Source organism: Furipterus horrens, unplaced genomic scaffold (genome assembly GCF_987537825.1).
Source record: "Furipterus horrens unplaced genomic scaffold, mFurHor1.1.pri manual_scaffold_4, whole genome shotgun sequence".
Lineage (NCBI taxonomy): Eukaryota > Metazoa > Chordata > Mammalia > Chiroptera > Furipteridae > Furipterus > Furipterus horrens.
In genome coordinates, this window is record NW_028327174.1 from 27638385 (window position 1) to 27656827 (window position 18443).

Consider the following 18443-nt stretch of genomic DNA (forward strand, 5'->3'; position numbering starts at 1 on the left):
GCAGGGGAGAAGACCTATGGTGGGGAGATGTGGTGTGTCTCACTACGAGGATATTATTATAGGTTTGGGGTTTGTGTTCACTGACTTTGGGGCTTTGCCCAGGATTGCATGCTTTTGGGAATAGAAGTCTATGATTTGGGTGGATTAGTACATCTAATAAGGTACAAGGAATGGAGTGAGGCTAAAGCTGAAATCGGTGAATAGACTATTGCATATTGGCCAACATAGTGGTCTGTTGAATAATTTTTGTGACTTAGATAACTCTCATGTTCTTGTGTTCAGAAATGATTACAGAGTATTTGTTTGTTTTGATTTTCACAGCCACAGAATGGCCTTGTCTGGTGTTGATGTTCTGTGAAATTTTCCACAATAAACCACCATGTGGCTGTGTCAGGCCAACTCCTAGCAACACAGGGCCTGGTTGACAGTTCAGGCCAGTTGTGTGCTGTCATGGACTGCTTTCTCTTTTCTCATTAGTTAAAGACAAAAAGTGACCCTGAGAAGAGGGATTGCTGAGTGGTGGGGGTACAGAGACATCTCAAAGCAAATGTTGCAGTGTCCAAGCACCATGCAAGACAGAGCTACTGCCTACGAGTATTTCAGTCCCACGTTCATGTACTTTAAATATCTGAATCCTCTAACATGCCGTTGTTTTCATGTTCAAGGAATTTTTTATCTTGAATTTATCTTTTTGTATGTCTCCATACAGGGTAACACTGTTATGGTTTAACATGATAACCCATATATTTCTAATATTTTTGAACTCAAATTTTATTATACTTACATATAATTTTTAGATAAATGTGTATATTAAGTAAATACTAGGACTTTGCTTCCTCCCTTCTTCCAATATCCAGTCCCCATTTGCCTAGCTCAGGTAAAAATGAATGTAATCCTGATATGACCTCATCAGAAAAAACATTCTATCCAATAAAAATGTAGGCATTTTATGCTTGTTAAACCTTGGTTTTCTCATTCATAAAAAATAGGATACTAATTCCTTATTATAGAGCAGTTAGTGATAAGTGTATGGTAAGAGCTCAATAAATTACTACTATCATTGTGATCATTTATAATTTTTTCTTTATTTTCTCTTTCCCTTTGATACTCCCATTCAGTGTTTATGATATTTCCTGTCTCCTGAGTTGCATACTTCAAGGGCCTACTTAAATTTCTGTAAGGTTATCTCATAAGGATCTGAAATGCAGCCTGTTCCGAACTGGGCCAGACTTCCTTCATTCTACACTCCTCTCCTGGTCTATTACCTAGGTTTGCATTTCTGCTCCTGTGCTGGTCTGGGTACTTCAGCCTCTGCATGTAGTGGTCTCCTAATGTGTCTTCTCACCTCTGGTCTTTCACCCTTGAGTCAATCTATCTACCCCTACCCCATAGCCACAGGTCACATTATGAAATTCAAATATAATTCTAAGAAAGACATTATATGTACCATGTGCCAAACACTATGCTGAGTTTTACAATATTAACAACTTTAATATATACTTTCAATGACTTCTCCCTCCTATTCCATACACTATTTATTCAATAAAATCTTATATTTATTTTTTATGGTACAGTCAACCCTTGGTTCTCAACCAAGTTGTTCATGCAAAAAAGTCTGTTGAACAAAAACTTTGGTTCTCGACCTGACAACTGATATTTGTACGAACCAGCCACGGATCTGTTCAGGTGTGACTAGGTTTCCAAACAAATCACTCCTTGAAAAGTCTTCCAGCACAAATTAAGTTTGAGAACTGAGGTCCCACTGTATAGAATTCACATGAAAGGCATTTAAGGTACAATGAGAAGAATAGGCATCCCTAGCCTGAATGCAATGCACGTCTCAACTATGTGTGTGCGTGTGCATGCACATGGTGTCTTTGCGTATGAAACGCACTGTTGGGCCGCTGGATAAATCTCACAAGCCCTTTAGCTTACTCTCATATGGTGAAAATATCTTTTAAAGTCATTCCCCAAAATTACATGGTTGATTAGTGATTAAAGCACTTTATGAAAAAATTAAATGCAAATTAACAGCATTAAGCACTTACTCATTTTATTTGCTTTTAAAAAGAAAAGCTTATAAAACCAACACATCCAAAAAGAGAAAGAAAAGTAACCTTTTCTGATTCTCTAATAGTTTTGAAATGTTTTAAAAGGTTTGCCATTCAGTCAGTTCACAAAACTCTGGGGGAAGTGAGTAATCTTTGAGAGTAAGACTGAATATGTTCTTAGCAATAAATAACACCCCTCATTGTTTTCAAAGTCAACATGGTAATCCTGAAAGAAAAGAATTCTTCTTCTTTATCCCTTATATTTAAAACTTAATTTGAACACATTTTCAGTAAGATTCTCATTCTGTGCCATAAATGGTAGTACCTTTAAAACCCAAGTTGTAAAGAGTTCTTTTCTGACTATAAAAAAAGATACCATGTTTATACATTATCAGGAACTCAGAGGACCTTGTGGTAGAACATTTATTTATTTCATGAAACACTCCAAGTTTAGGTTAGTGGGAAATAATTTTAAACAAAGAATTGTACATTTTTTCCCACACATCTTGCTTTATATTAGGAAATGATGTTGTGATCCATTTCACTACATTACAAAATATTTACAAGAAAATACTAAAAATAAACACCAAAGGCAATATGGGGTGAAATAAATTGTGGCACCCCCCCACCCCCTGCCCCCAATATCTACTCCAGTGCCCACAGCACACAAGAGAATCAGAACAAATAAGTAACAAAGATTCCCCTGATCACAAGTTTCCGAAGAACTGGAGTGGAAAAGAAACGGGACGAAAATGGTGGCATGAAAGGGAATGGGGGTCAGAACTGCCTCAGCAACCAGCCTATTCTGAGCGAAATACTCTCGCATGTGTAGTGAATTCTGAACAAGGCTAAACTTTAAGATATTCCTTCAACTGAAATAAGAAAATACCGTGACAGTCAAAGTAGCTCTTTTGCCCATTTCCTAAGAGCCTCTTTCTCCACGAACCAATGATGTGAACAGAAGGGTGTTCAGGCATCAAAGTTGTCACAGCAGCCCTTCCATCTCCTTCATAAAGGCTTCATACACATCATCCTTAGTTTGTACTGAGATGGGAACAGATGGACCAGATTTGGGGGCTGCTTTGGCAAGAGGCACAGCAGAATCATCCTCTGACTTTCTTTGGGGAGCAGCAGTAGCTCCTTTATTCTCCCGACGGACCCTCAGTGCGGTGGGCACGAATCGAGTAATCTCTGCCTTGGGATTAGTGATCTGTGGCTTGGCACTGATGGTTGCTGTGGCTTTCTTCTCAATGGTGGCTGCGCTTGTGTCATCCGCCTTGGGTCGCTGAATCAGGTTGGGTGGAGCACTTAAAACTCCTGGGTTTGGCAAGGGGGCCGGTGGGAAAAGCCCAGGTGGGGCAGGTCCAAGTGGAGGCACCAAAGGTGGGCGCATCATGCCAGGACGAGGTGGAGGGATACCTAAATGAAGTAGAAAACACAGGCTGATGAACACAGGACCCACTAAATTGTAACTGCGATTAAGGTTTTAAAAACATAGGCTGACAACTTTTTAAAAATCTACAATTTACATAAAATAAGCTGAAATCATGCTGCTTGCTATTTAAAACTCAAATATACTGAGTAAGAAATATTTTATTATAAAACAATATTCATCTTCAGTCTGTATTTTGTACTTATAGTGTTTTCTTCCTCCCTAAATAATGCACTACTTTAAAATATAAAAGTAACATTGGAAACACCAACTGGTTTCAAATATGATTTCAAATCTGACAGCCCAGCAGTCTATTCTAGCCGTATAGTGCAGACAAGGTTGGGGTTTGATTCCCATGCGTTATTTAGTAATGTCCACACCACTTCTCCCCCTGGAATGGTAACTCCATTTGAGCAGGAAATGAGATACTGTAACTTATCACAATTATGTCACCATTCCTGGAAAAGAATTCAGGTTTCATTGACGGTTCAGACAATCATTTTATCAAAATGAGCAGGCTTAATATTCCTCAAATAACACTTTTAAAACTGAATATCAAATATCAAATTTTATCAAATCTATGATGCTACAGCTCATACAAACTCATAAATATTCCACATACAACTGAGAGTGGAGGGGAGGGGGAAGGGAGAGAAAAAAAAGTCCAAGCTCAAGACCTTTACATTAAAGTGGGACAGTTAGTGTAGTAAACCAGAAATGTACTTGCCACACATAACAACACAAGAAAATTTGCATATCCAGCATTGATAATGGGTTGAGGGGGAAAAAAAATCTCCTTTGTGATTTTGAACTTTAAGTTGGTACTTACGCAGATGTATGGAATCACTACAATTTTAAGTAAAGACCTAAAAAAAAACCCTCAAATAGAGAATTAAAAAAAAAAAAAAGAAAAAGAAAAGAAAGGCAAAAGAAGGGAGAAAGACAAGGAGAGAAACATCACTCGGCTGTTTCCCGCAACCTAGGCATGTGTCTGGACCAGGAATGGAACTAGCACCTTTCACCTTACAGGATGACACCCAACCCACTGAGCCACGCTGGTCAGGGCTCAAATGCAGAATTTAATCCAAAGTTGTCTCTGCCTGGAAAAAGCTCTATAGAAGAACGCAAGGTCAATCCAGGCTAAGAGCAATTAAAAACACCATTTTAAGATACTCTTTCATTTCAGGATACTAAAATGTAAAAAAATGACCCACAGCAAATGAAATATACAGGATGGGGCAAAAGCAGGTTTATAATTGATCATATAGAAAATAATACAATAATTAATAAATAATAATACAAGAATAAACTGTGTTTCTCATACTCACAACTGTAAACCTTTGCCTCACCTCATATACCAGACCAATGTTTGTTATGAAAGTCAAAATCTTTACCTGGAGGTGCAGGGGGAGGTAGCCTTGGTGGGGGTCCCCGAGGAGGAGGGCCAGGAGGCAGACCTGGAGGTGGACCTGGGGGAGGGCCAGGGGGTCGGCCTGGTGGAGGTCCTGGAGGTAAAAGTCGGGGCAAAGGTCCTCGGAGTCCTGGCATTCCAGGTGGTCTCAGGAATGGAGGAGCTCCTAAAAAGAGAAAAATGATCAATCAATATCAAATATATATGAAGTAGTAATTATGATATAAATAAAGGTAATGCAGATATGGTTTATCACCTTACCCTGAAATCAGATAATTTCAAAAACAGTGTTAAATGTATGGAAGCAGAATTCATCTGACAATATTTGAGCACCAGAGATAAGAGTACCAAGTTTCTTATGAATCATCTCTTTATTTCCAAGCACTGACAAAAAAGGATACTCAATCACAGCTCTTTGGGCTGGGAACTATGACAATGAGAAGAATTTTTTTTTTAAATTACCTTTTAAAAAGATTTATTTATTTACTTATTTTCAGAGAGAAAGAGAGAGAGAGAGAGAGAAACATCGATGGGTTGCCTCTTGCATGTCCTTAACTGGGGACCCAGCCCGCAACCCAGCCATGTGCCCTGACAGGGAATTGAACCTGTGACCTTTTGGGCTGCAGGCTGGGGCTCAATCCACTGAGCCACACCAGCCAGAGCATAAGAATTCTTAAATGATTCCACCATGCTGAAAATGGACTACAAAGTAAAGTGCTTCAACGGTTGCCTGAAACTCATCATGGTAAAAGGCAAGGACCACTGAGAATGACATAAGATAGGTCATTTTGCTTTGAACCAAAAGGAAAAGGATGAAGTCAATTGAAAAAAAACTTAACTGGCTGTAGAGAAAGAATAAAAATCATAAAGAGCCAAGAAGTTCTTTATGTTGTTTCATATTGTAAATAAACTGTACTTTTAAGCTGAAGAGTTGATGAACACCTATCACTTTTGTCTCTAACTATAAAGATTACACTGACATCCAATAATCCCGTAAACCAAGGGATCTGAGATAGCATTTACAGTATCTTAGTCCCACTGGCTACCAATTTGGAACAGGGTCAACTTGTCATATTAAAAAGTAGTATTAAAGAAACTCGCGGCTACAGACTCAGTTCCTGCCAAACAGAATCAAAATTAAAGTATTCTGAAAAAGGAAGAGCTTGGGAGAAAAGCATGGCTTGCAGAAATCCTATGGGCCGCAAGCAGTGCTGTAAGAATAAACCAGCTGCACTTGTCCTTTGAGAATCCTTGATCTCAGGGAACTGCACTGGGAGGAAAAGAAAACATCAATACTAATGACATATATTTTTTTGGAATGACTTTACCCTAAATACATGTAGACTTGATTATTTAGTTATACTATCTAAATGCTTACCTGGAGGTGGTCCAGGAGGAAGGCCAGTAGGTGGCCCAGGTGGCCGTAAAGGTGGAGCAGGAGGTGGTCCAAGAGGAGGTGGTCCTGGCATGGGAGGTGCTTGTATCTGAGAAGGGGGAACAGACTGTGGGGGAGCTTGTTGCTGTGAAGCAGCAGATGTGCCATCAGAAAGTGAGTCCTCTTTATGCTGTTTTTGTGATTGCTTTTCTGCTTCAGAATCATCAGAATCACCTTCATCATCATCCTCTGAAAATTCCTCTACTTCCCTACCCTCCTCGGGGATTTCTTGACCTGAAAGAAATTTTAAACCAGGTAAAGGGAGCTGATTAATTTTTTACAGCATGTAAAAAGAGTGATACCTGAAGACACATGCTAAATAAATGTTTTCTTAAAATAAACAACCAGTCAGTCTTCTTCTATAAAATACTTAAGATGTGGAAGAATCAAATAGTATTCCACTCACTTATGGTACTTAGCATAGTGGAACAGGCTTTAGAACAAGACAGACCTGGATTTAAATGCCAGTTCAACCACTTACTAGCTGTGGGTAACTTTGGGCACCTTAATGCCTCCAAACATGACCTTCTGTAAAATGAGAAACTGTTACATATTTCAGGGTTGTTAGGATACTAAATTAGGAAAACATACGTAAGCTACTGGCATGAGGAAATACCAAAAGGTGAATCACTACTCTTTTCCTGCCTTACCTGCCATTCGAAGCATCATGGCTTGAAGAGGAGTCAGCTCCTTAATGTTCTTCTTTTTCTTCCTTGACTTCCCAGGCATATCTGCAAATCGTACACTCAGACCTAAGGGGCCAGAAGAGGAATGAATTGGCATCAACAAAATTTAGTAAATGCTTATTATAGAACAAATACTATAAACTCCTAGATGCAAATGCTGCCTGTAAATTTTCTGTAAAACTTGGCAGAGGATAAGCACTGGAAAGGACAGACATATTAAAGGTAGAAAATAAAGTGCCAACATATATTTAAGTGTAAATATATGCTGTAGTGATTTAAAAATTATAAATTAAAACAACAACAAAAAACTTCAAGAATACCAACAATGTCTTTATGCCAATAAAATTGAATACCCAGATAAAAATAATGTAACTTTTTAGAAGACTATGTTACTAAAATTGGTCAAAGAAGCAGTAACACCAGAATAAACAGAAATGAAATGGTAATCAAAGATCTACTCGCTAAAAGGCACCTGGCTGAAAAAATTTTACAAGGAAATTCAGCCAAACATGACATTACAGAAACTTCCTGTACAAGGGAACAGGTAAAGATGGAATGCTGTCTAGAACTCATGAAACTAACATAATACTGACATCAAAACTAACCTACTGGCCAACATAAAATATAAGCTAATTGACAGTGTTTAAAAAGTGAAAAAAACAAAAACAAAAACATGAACACATAAGATTGGTCCCAGAAATGCAAGATGGTTTAACATTAGAAAAGATATAATGTAAATCTTTCACCTTTTACCCTAGAAAACCCCATAATGCAATTCACTACAATAAACAACTTAAAAAGAAAAACCATAACAGCATCCCAACAGATGTTTAAAAAGTATTTATGACAGAAGCTCTTAGCAAACTAGAAGGGAATTTCTTAACTAAAAGGCCCCACACCCACGTGTGGTGGATAAAAATTGGGGAGGGGAGGGATATCCCGGGAGTGACGAGTCCCAGCCCCACACCAGACCCCGAGCCTAGGGTTCCAGTGCCAGGAAGGTAAGTTCCCACAACTCCTTGCTGTAAAAACCAGCACGGGTTGGGTCGGTGGAAGAAAGTGCTGGAGCCTCAAGCAGTTCCCACACACGGACTCACCTGCTTAGACTGACTCCCTCTGAGCTGCAGCACTAGGGTAGCTGCTTGAAAGGCACCAGGAGCACACAGGGAGAGACTGAAGTGTCTGGCATCAAGGGAGCAGAGAGACCGTTGTCTTTTCTAAACCTCCCCCCACAGAGCCAGCCAGCTGGTGACATATCTGAGACTCTATCAATCTGGCTAACTCTGTTTAACCTGCCTGGAGATCCCCCAAAACTCCACCCCACCAAATTTACAGGCCCACCCAAGCTGTTTTTCCATATGAATGACTGGTCTTGCCTCGTGCTGCACAACTTCCTAAATCCTATCAAACAGCTGGACTCAGTGAGCTCCAGGCCTAGCACTACCAGCAGGCAGCTTAGACTCGCAACTTGGCTTTGTCTGGTTATCTCCAAGTCCAGCACAAGTAGCAGCCATCTCAGGTGGCTTTATAGCTCAGGCAGGGTGGCCCAGGCAAAATACAGGTGGGGGCTGACCTTGGCCTGCACCACCCAGGAAGACCCAGGGCCAGTGCACCCAGTGGACAGCTACAGACCGTGTCAGAGCACCACCACCCTGCACCGGCACAACTGATCCTCTACACAGGGCAGAGGTTGGTGGTAAGTGATCACAGCCAATCCTTGCAGTTGACTGGCCTGGGTAAATCCCTCCCATTGATCTGCCAACAGCACCAAGGCTCAACTACAGGAGGAGGGTGTCCTTAGCCCACGCGAAGGGTGTACCTCGAGTACCCAGCTTGGGTGATAGGCGAGGCTGTGGCACTGGACCCTATTGAACACCTACTAACAAATCCATGATATCAAGACATGGAGTCAAAGCAGCTCTATCCAATACACAGAAATAAACACAGGGAAACTGCTAATTGAGCAGGCAAAGAAATATGGCCCACATGAAAAAACAGAACAAAACCCCCCAAAAAGAACTAAACAAACTGGACAGCTAACCTATTAGATGCAGAGTTAAAAACCTGGTGATCACGATGCTCAGAGAAATGACTGAGTACAGCCACAAAATAAAGGAAGATGTGAAGGTTATATTATTTGAAATAAAGAAAAATACAAAGGGAATCAACAGTAATGGGAAGAAAACTGGGAGTCATATCAATGGTTTGGAACAAAAGGGAGAAATAAACATTCACCCAGAACAGAGAGAAGAAATAAGACTTGAAAAAGATGAGAAGAGTAGGAACCTCTGAGACAACTTTAAACATACCAATGTCTGAATCATAGGGGTGCCAGAAGGAGAAGAGGCGGGAGAAGGGGAAGAAAGCGGGAAAAGGCACAGGGATTAAGAAGTATAATTGGGAGGAACAAAACAGACAGGGGCATGTTAAGAATAGTAAAGGAAATGGAGAAGCCAAAGGACTTACATGCATGGCCCATGGACATGAACTAAGGGGGGAGGGAGAGGTCCTAGAGGGAAGGAGGGTACTGGGCAGAGGGGAGCAAAGGGGAGCAACTATAACAACATAATCAATAAAATATACTTAAACAAAAATACATAAATACTGAGTTGTAGGCTACTAAAACAATTCCAAAAGAAGCACCAAGACTATTGGCTTGTGACACATTATACATTTTGTATTGCTCAATATCTATGTCAATGCTTAAAATTTTCTTGATGTCATAACTACTTTTTAAAAGTACAGGTAACTCAGTCTGAATTTATAATAATCAAACACATAACATACATTAGCAATATGTTTCCATTAAGTCATGACTCCATTCAAAAGCATATACCTACATTACAATTATGGTTCAGGTCAAGTAATATGCCGTAATCACATATAATTTAAAAAGCTTCAAATATAGACATTTAAATACTTACTAAAAAACAACAATGTGAATATGGTTTTCTCAATATAGTTATGTGGTTATTCTTTCTTTCCTATACATACCCATGAGAGTACATCTTTATGCTGTTGAATAGCTATTATCTTTTCCTTCCAAAGTAAACTTTATTATGTGGACATTTTTATTATATACACTGCTTAATTATTTTTTACATCCATTAGTACTTACTTTGTATCAAGAACTTAAGATATTGCTGCGATACAAAGATGAATACAGCTATGATCCTTCCTTTCAAGCTCACAATCACTTTCAGATGCATTAATAAATCAGGACCTTCAGCTTGTGTCCTATTTATTGATCAATACCATGTAACTGTTATCTATCTGCACATACCTGATTTTTTTTCTTCACTGGTGTTTCTTTCATTATCATCTCGGTGCACAAATTCATCCCCTTCACTCTCTCCATCTGATCTGTCAGAGTCACTGTCATCAGTACTGTCATCATGCTTATCTTGATCCATGTCCTCAGGATAGCCATCATCTTCGCTGGTGCTGGAAACATCGTCATCATGACCCCGTTGAGCTGAAAAGGGAGGAGGGAACAGAGAATAGTAATATGACTGGATCCTCTATCATGTGGTACTCTGAAACACAGAGAATTATGCTCATTGTGTGACATAACAGAATTAAAAAAATTCTTTCAGTGTATATCTCAGCTATTCAGATAGTTTGACATTTTTCATTTGGCAACAGTTTAAAAGATTCAAATTTGAAAACAAATTACACCTAGAAAGTTGTAGGTATACAGAATTACTGTGCTGTATGTAACAATATTCTAGTCTGAGGACAATAAAGCTGAAAGGGAAACAGGTGTTCAAGTCTTAGGAAATAGGTTTTAAGTGATATTTCTAACAACAGCCTAATTTAAAACACAACAAACATTTCTATACTTATACTTCGCTATGTAGGATGCCTTTACTTGGGTAAATCCTATGATTTATCGACTATATACTATCCTAATTTATCTCCCAAGTTCTGAGGGTCGTGAACAAGGTGTGAAATAGGACCAGTGTAAAAGATGACAGTGGACAGGTTATAAGAGCAAAAGGAACAGTTGCTCCTTACCAAGTTCAGGACTATATAACATGTCTTCATCTCGCCGACGAGAGGGAAGATCTAGAGCAAAGCCCACTTTACGGCCATACATTTGCAGGACTTGAGGAGGAGGTGGACCAGGGGGTGGCCCTGGAGGTTTCCTGCCAGGGGGCAATCGTGGAACACCATGTCCAAGAATAGGAAGAATAGAAACTCCCCGAGTTGGAGGTCTGTGAAGAAAAATTTAAGTCATTATGTTAACAGTGGTATTTACTTCCTCTTCTAAACAATTTTCAAGGGATTTTAAAATTTCCTATTTAATCAAATGAGGCACTGCTTATATTCACTTTGTCTTTGATTTTCCAGTGCATTAACTTTGGCTCCAGAGTCAAGAGTTGCTTTTAATACATGCTATTTGATAATGCTACCACATACCCATAGGCTGAGGTCTTCTTAAGGATGGAGGGAGGCTGGGCACCAGGAAGTGGAATGTCCTGGATCAAGATGTTAGAAGGAGCATGCGGCATATCTGGCAAAGGAATACTATCCACTTCCACATGCTGAGCATTCTGAAACAGAGAGAATTTTTCAGTAGTAGGATAAGAGTAATCCACAAATTCAACACTAGAAATTCAATGTCAGCTGTTTCATAACCTGGATTTGCTTTCACCTAACATAAATATCACCAAAAGAAACAAGAATAACAAGCCTCATCAATATTTTCAGTCTGTCAATGAGTTGGAAAAAACCTCTAAAAGAACCAAACTCAGTTGTTTATCCCCCTAGTATCAATCAACTCTTTTCGGTTTTGGTTTGAAATAGCTGCTGCTTAGAGAAGTCCAATTGTTGTACCAAAGCCACTTTATTTAATATTTGCATAAAAAATAACAAGTATCAATTAACTTAGTATGTATCCAGTGGCAGAGCTTATGCTCTAAAATTAGTCCGCCTTTGATGAATTTCTGCCATGTAGTAACTGCATGACTAAGCAAGTCCTCTTGGGTTCCTTTTTCTGTAAATAGGACCCATATTACCTACTTTACAAAAATTATAGCATTCAGCTTTTTTTTACATTTGTATTTTGAGGCAAAACTTACAATGACATGTACTAATTCGATGAGTTCTGACAAATGCATATACTTTATACTCATTCCCAGTCAATCCCTAACACTACCCGAGACAACCAATCTTACAATTTTTTTTGCCTATTCTAGAATTTCATACAGAAATTCAGTATGTCTTTGAGATTTTAAAATATTTGAGCCATTTTCAGTTTTTGACCATTACTATGTTGGCAGATGAATTAATTTCTCTTGTATATGTTCAGTTTTACAAGAAATTGCCAAGAGGAAGAAGTTCAATAATCAATTCTTCCATTAACGAGTTTAAGAGCAAATTTAAATACAACACTTTAGTTTCTCTTGTAAAAGAAACTTGATTACCTTGACAGCATCAAAATACTGGCTCAGTTGAGCCCTCTTCTGTTCATATTCTACTTCTAGCTTTCTCAGTTCTTTGTAAATATCTGGATTCTCTTTTTCATAGAGTCGTAGGATACGCTCAAAGGTTTCCCGCAGCTTTTTACGCTTGTCTTTCAGCACCTTCTCATTTAACTGGGGCTGCTGCACTGGGTTAAACTCTGAGAGAAGAGCAGATTATGGAATTAAATACAAAAAGGTCACTTCATTTAGGATACCAATAGACTATATCATTTAATAAAGAACTTATATGCTAAAATTTTTAAAAGGGAGCTAGATACCAGATATATTCTTCAATTCCTAAAGAACCATAAGATACTTATGAAAATTTCACCTTTTTAAGATGGCTGTTTATTTTATTTTCCTTTATAAGAAATGTCATCTAATTAATTTTCATCATCATTGCAACAAAAATCAATTTTCTCCACTCTATGCTAACGACCTGATACAGTTAAGCTTCAGCCAGACAGACCTGGGTTTACATACTACATCGGCTGTCATTTAATTCTGAGACCTTGGGTACTTCATTTGAATTCTCTTATTTTCAGCTTCTCATCTGCAAAACGGGGGCATCAACTACTTCACAACAAAGGCTTGATGATTAAAGGGGATCACAAATAAAATATCCAGTGGCGTGTCTCATAACTTACTATCTTTATAACGAACTGGTGTTCTTCATCTAGTTACCATATAATCGATGTGTTCAACCTGGGCCTCAAATTTCAGGTCCTCTGTCCCAAGAGGGATTAGCACAAGATTCCCAGGCCTAGCTGGTTAGTCATACCTATCTATCTCCATCATCCTTGCCATGGCTGACTCAGAGATCAAATGACACAAAATCCAGACTGGGACCAGACCCCTGTCTGAGGTTTTTAAATGCCGATGTAGGAGAGAGAAGCTCTCACAAGCAGGGATGAAATAAACCTAGAGCCTTGTCTCCCAACCACCACTACATTCCACACACATATTTTACTTCCCATCCCAAGAAATCAGTAGCAGTATGCTGAATAAAGCTAACAGACAAAGGCCAGAGAGATGGACAGGCTTGACAACGATTTCACGGTTTTCAAGGCCAGCTTCCCGTTGGGATTTCCTAGTTATGAGTCAACGTATACCTTTTTCTGCTTAAATTAGTTTGTACCGAGTCTTTTAAACTGTAATTACAGTGCCGATAAACAATGTTCTCTTCTCCCTTTTCTTTTCTTTAAAGAATAGTAAGTTTAATTATCCTTTTCCCTAGATCCCATTAACTATTAACCTTGGCAATTTATTCAAAACCAGAAGGTATAGTCTTATACCATAGTACCCTTAGGGTGATTAAACCACATAAATCAATTGAGAATTATTGAATAGGTCATATCCTGATACTCTAGGGACAGCATCTGTCCTTACTAGAATTTAGACCAGAGGCAACAAGTGGGTGAGTTACAGTTGAACAGGGAAAGATTTGGCATCATGCAGCCTCACCCAGAACTCTTAGCGCACAGGCTCTGCCCCACTTCCTTAGAAAGCTTATAATCCTGCATCCCCGTACTTGGGTTTTTTTCGAACTCCATTTCATGCATCATTGAAGAGATCCACTGTAACTTTTTCACTTACTGTTTTTGGACAAACCACTGAAACTTTCTGGGTACCTTTGTAAACAAAACTTATAGATTGCTTTAATATGTAATTTTTAAAAAGTGGCAGGGGGGCAGAAGACAGAACTGGCAAAACTTGACTGCTGAAAAGCACATAGGAGTTACTGCGATGACTTTATTTTTGCATGTTGGAAAGCGTCTATTAAAAATTAAAAACCCCCATGTTCTAATGTTAAGAAAATTGGTATTTGTGGGTTGGGGTAAAATTTCCAGTGGCAGCATCACACATGTGATTCTCTAACTACCTTAGATGCAAGGAAAGATAACATGCAGTTACCTCATGTGATTCGTTATGACAAAGCAGGCATATTAAAGATGCATATAGAGACTGAATACAATTATTCTATGAAATGTGAAAAGGGGGTAAGGGTCCTAACATAGTATTTGATATTAAGTATTTGATGATTTCTGCTATATCCTTACTAATTGGTCAAATATCTTTGCATCTTCTCACTGGAAAATATGGAAAACTGATACATTCATGGTGGCCTGATAAGATTTATATGGTAGTTGCCAGTATTATAAAACAAAACAAGACAAATAAAACCCCCAAGGTCATTTCAGAAGCCAGATTTCTGCCTTCTCAAAAAATGAGCTGGCCAAAGTGAGTGTTCATTACCTCATAACAACAAGCAGCTCAAGGTGAATGGCTTCCCTTATTCTGTTGACACCTTCACTTTACAGTGACTCTCCACCTTCCAATTTGACTTTCTGATTTGAAAAGTACAATCAAGAGTCAAATGCCACCATGTGTTAGTTTTTCTCATCCCTCTGCTGCTTTGCGCATTATCTGCCTGCCTCTGTGTGTCAGACTATTATCTCTGCTATAACAGTTGGCCTTTTAATAAATTCTTACCCATTTCATCCAATTTCTCCATGTCCCGGATAATCTGTTTGGGATCCTTCATCTTCAGAACTGCAGCTCGTACCATCATGCGCTGTTTTTTATTCTTAAGAGAAAGGAAAAAGCAGTATGTCAAGAAGCTGAAAATTCATGAGTTTTTATTTCAATTTGCTTCAAGAATCTGTTTACACTGAGGTTCAACTTTTTGGTTTCTGACTGCTTGTTTCAACCACCAGAAACAGAACTATGCAATTTTTTACCTTCAACTTTATATGAAAAGGTCAATAAATGCTATCTATTAGATGGGCTGAGGTATTTGTGAGATTTAAAGCAATTACTTAAAACATTTTAAGTTTTTTATAAACAAAGGTTTCAGCTAAATTCTAAAATTATATACCAGAAAAAAGTTCTGCAGGATTTAAAGCTAAACAATGTAACAAGAATACACAATTAAAAACCTAAGTTTTATTAATATGTTAAGGCATGATACTAAAAAGTAAATCCTTCTGTATTCTGGGAAGCACTTTGTCACAAGTTCAACAGTATATAAACCAGGAAAACAACTGCACAAAGCTATTTAGCATCACATTTATTTTCATTCACTGATTCAGTAGCTATTAACAAGGTAGTATGTTTTAATAAATAACTAAAAACGTTGTCTTCAAAAGTATTTAACTCACTAGGAAAGATAATCAAGTAAACAATGTTAGTTATAACCACCTCATTGTGAGCTTATTTGCAGTTACTTAGTTCGGTTTCCAAATACAGATGGTCCCCGATTTACCATGGTTTGACTTCTGACTTTCTGATGGTGCCACAGTGATAGGCATTCAGTAGAAACTGAATTTTAAATTCTGATCTTTTCTTGGGCTAGTCATATGTAGTATGATAGCCTCTCATGATGCTGGGCAGTAGAAAGATGGTTTTGCCTAACTGTGGGCTAATGTAAGACCTCCGAGCATGTTTAAGGTAAGGTGGGCTAAGCTGTGTTGTCTGATAGGTTAGGTGCATTAAAAGCATTTTTACTTAAGATATTTTCAACTTATGATGGATATATTGGGACATCACAGTAACCTCATCTTAAGTAAGGAAGCAACTGTATGGTACTTTGAAATTTTATGTCTTATTTTAAGAAGCATGAAGTATATTTTCTGGCAAGTAACTGGAAATGATATTTTGAAATCCACTAATCTGAAAAATGATAAGATGTGCCAAACAACATGTATAACTAATTCGATGCATCTTAAAACATACCTTTTTTAATTCTCTCTTCCGGGCTTCTTTGCCTTGAGGGAAAGAAAGAGAGAATATAAATTATGACCATTATTATAGTATTTTCTCAATATAGATAATCGGTAATGTGGGGGCTGTCCTGCACACAGTGGGATATTCAGCAGCATCCCTGGCTTCTACCTACTGGATGTCACTAGCACCATTCTAATTTTGTCAACTAAAAATGTGAACAATTTTTTGTTTTAAGAAATAATTAGGAACACGAAGGAAAAAGATGCCATACAATATTAAACAGGAACTTGCTTTAAGCCAATTCTACTTTGTAAGTGAATCAAATTAGAAATTTGGGTGTGATCTTTTTGAATATTTAAGTTTTATTTAAAATATTTTTTAAAAATATTTTATTTATTTTGAGAGAAAGGGAGGGGGAGAGAGAGGGAGGGAAACATCAATGTGACAAATAGACTGGCTGCCTCTCGTATGCACCCTAACACGGGAAGGAACCCATAAGCCAGGCATGCGATCTGATCAGGAATCAAACCAGTGACCTTTAGCCCATCTTACTGAGCCCCAGTGGTCTGGGCACGTGTTTGAAGTTTTAATCATGTGCCCACAGAACACTGGATAACTTCGTACAACTGACTCTTAGCACTGCTGATCTTGTAATTAGGACATCATGAAATAGACTCTCTAGTGCCTACAATTTTTACCACTCCTCTTCTTTATCATCCACACTAATGGATACTTACGGGCTTGGTCGGTGGGGTTCATAAACTTTCCACTCTTGGTGGATGATGTAGATCTCCGTCCCATGTTGACAATCTGTATGGTTCACCTGTTCATTAAAACAAACAAAGAACACCCAATATTGGCATAAGAATGTCCAAACCTGTAGAAAAGTTGTATAAGAATATATTAGAGCTTATCTCTGAGCCAAAATGATGACCTGCCTGGCAAGATCTCAAAAATGTTCTGGATAATGAACAGTTTTGCAGTCTCTTTTATACCTTTGAAATTAAGGGGAGAATATAAGAATAATTACTTTGAGGTGGGAGAAAGAAGGGGGAAAATATCTATGAATGGGTTATAGCATAGTTAATTAGACTATGTGGCCCCTTGAAGGTCCTTAAGCCTCTGAGGAGTCTGAACAAGAAGCATTTCATTAGTGTGTTAACCCTGGTGCACAAAAACAATGGACAAAGCTGGGTTAATGAAAAGTTAAACCTTTTACTAGAAAGGAATAAACCCGAGGCAAAATTTTTAGTCACGGACAAGGCTGGATTAAGGAAAAGTTAAACCTTTTATTAGGAAGGAATAAGCCCGAGGCAAGATGTTTAGTCGACCATACAATATCTTTCTTTCTATATGAAGATTTTACCAGACATTATTAGTCAACGACTCTTTCAGCAAGTGTTCAACTGCCTTCTGCTGAACGCTTCAAAGTTGTTTCAACGGCAACTAGTTTACCCTGTTAAGGGGTTCCCTCTCAGAAAAACTGGGAGTGGGGGGTATGGGAGGTGGAAGCATTCAAATTTAATACAAATACTAGCTCTCATATCTTTGATAGACCTGCATTTTTGCTTTCCTCGCTCAATTACCCTCAGGCTCTTGTTCTGACCCACCTTTCCCAAGCTGAACCAGAATACGAATTACAGAAAATTTTTACAGAAGACACTGGAGCCTTAGTCTGCGCAAACTACTTTTCTATCTTAAAGCAGAGGCGATAGGGAAATGTGGCCAGAGAACCATGAGAGAACGCTATAAAGCCCAAGAGGCTCCCAATGAGACGGAGCCCTTTTCCGCCCGAAGTAGCAGCCGCAGCAACTGCCGAAACCATAGCGACGGTTGACCCTCACCATCAAAACTAAGGCTACCTACCAATCAACGTGGACAGACAGGAGGCGGCGCTAGCCGACCGGGAGAAGTCAGCCGCTTAACCGCCGGTCGCCACTCCGCCCCAGGACAGGGGATCTCCCCCCGTCAGCGACCCGGGAAACTCCAACAACGGAGAGAAAGAGCGGGGCTAAGGGGCCTAGTGCCCCGAGGCAACCGCGCGGGCACAAGAAAGGGACGGAAAAGATGAAGAACCGGATTGGAACAACCCCCCACACTTACTTCCGCTGGACTCTGGGACTGTGAGAAGCCGAAGGGGACGATTCTCGGCCTCTTACTTCGCAGGGGCCTTCACCTCTGCTCCCGGCCAGCTACCGAGCAACCGCCATCTTGAAACCTCGCGCCCCTCCACC

At 39.0% G+C, this 18443-nt stretch overlaps 1 protein-coding gene across 1 annotated transcript; it reads right to left on the reverse strand.

Annotated features, from left to right (window-relative positions):
* Positions 1–2683: 2683 nt before the first annotated feature.
* On the reverse strand, positions 2684–17026 carry WBP11 (WW domain binding protein 11). Its single transcript, XM_090272881.1, has 11 exons — positions 16947–17026; positions 16219–16250; positions 14977–15070; positions 12445–12641; positions 11438–11571; positions 11033–11232; positions 10299–10490; positions 6980–7081; positions 6273–6563; positions 4878–5060; positions 2684–3470 (listed from the first exon to the last, which is right to left on the reverse strand). Exons 1-11 carry the CDS (start codon positions 17008–17010, stop codon positions 3037–3039), a joined length of 1923 nt encoding a protein of 640 aa, XP_090129007.1. The 5' UTR covers positions 17011–17026; the 3' UTR covers positions 2684–3036.
* Between the last annotated feature and the right edge of the window lie 1417 nt (positions 17027–18443).

What these genes read in the sequence shown, in the direction of transcription:
- WBP11 (XM_090272881.1), bottom strand. Translation starts at nt 17,010, where the DNA reads ATGGGACGGAGATCTACATCATCCACCAAGAGTGGAAAGTTTATGAAC. An exon ending in TCCTCCTGGACCACCTCCAG is followed by an intron (nt 5,061 to 6,272) that starts GTAAGCATTTAG and finishes TTCTCTTTTTAG; the next exon opens with GAGCTCCTCCATTCCTGAGA. An exon ending in ACCTCCCCCTGCACCTCCAG is followed by an intron (nt 3,471 to 4,877) that starts GTAAAGATTTTG and finishes TACTTCATTTAG; the next exon opens with GTATCCCTCCACCTCGTCCT.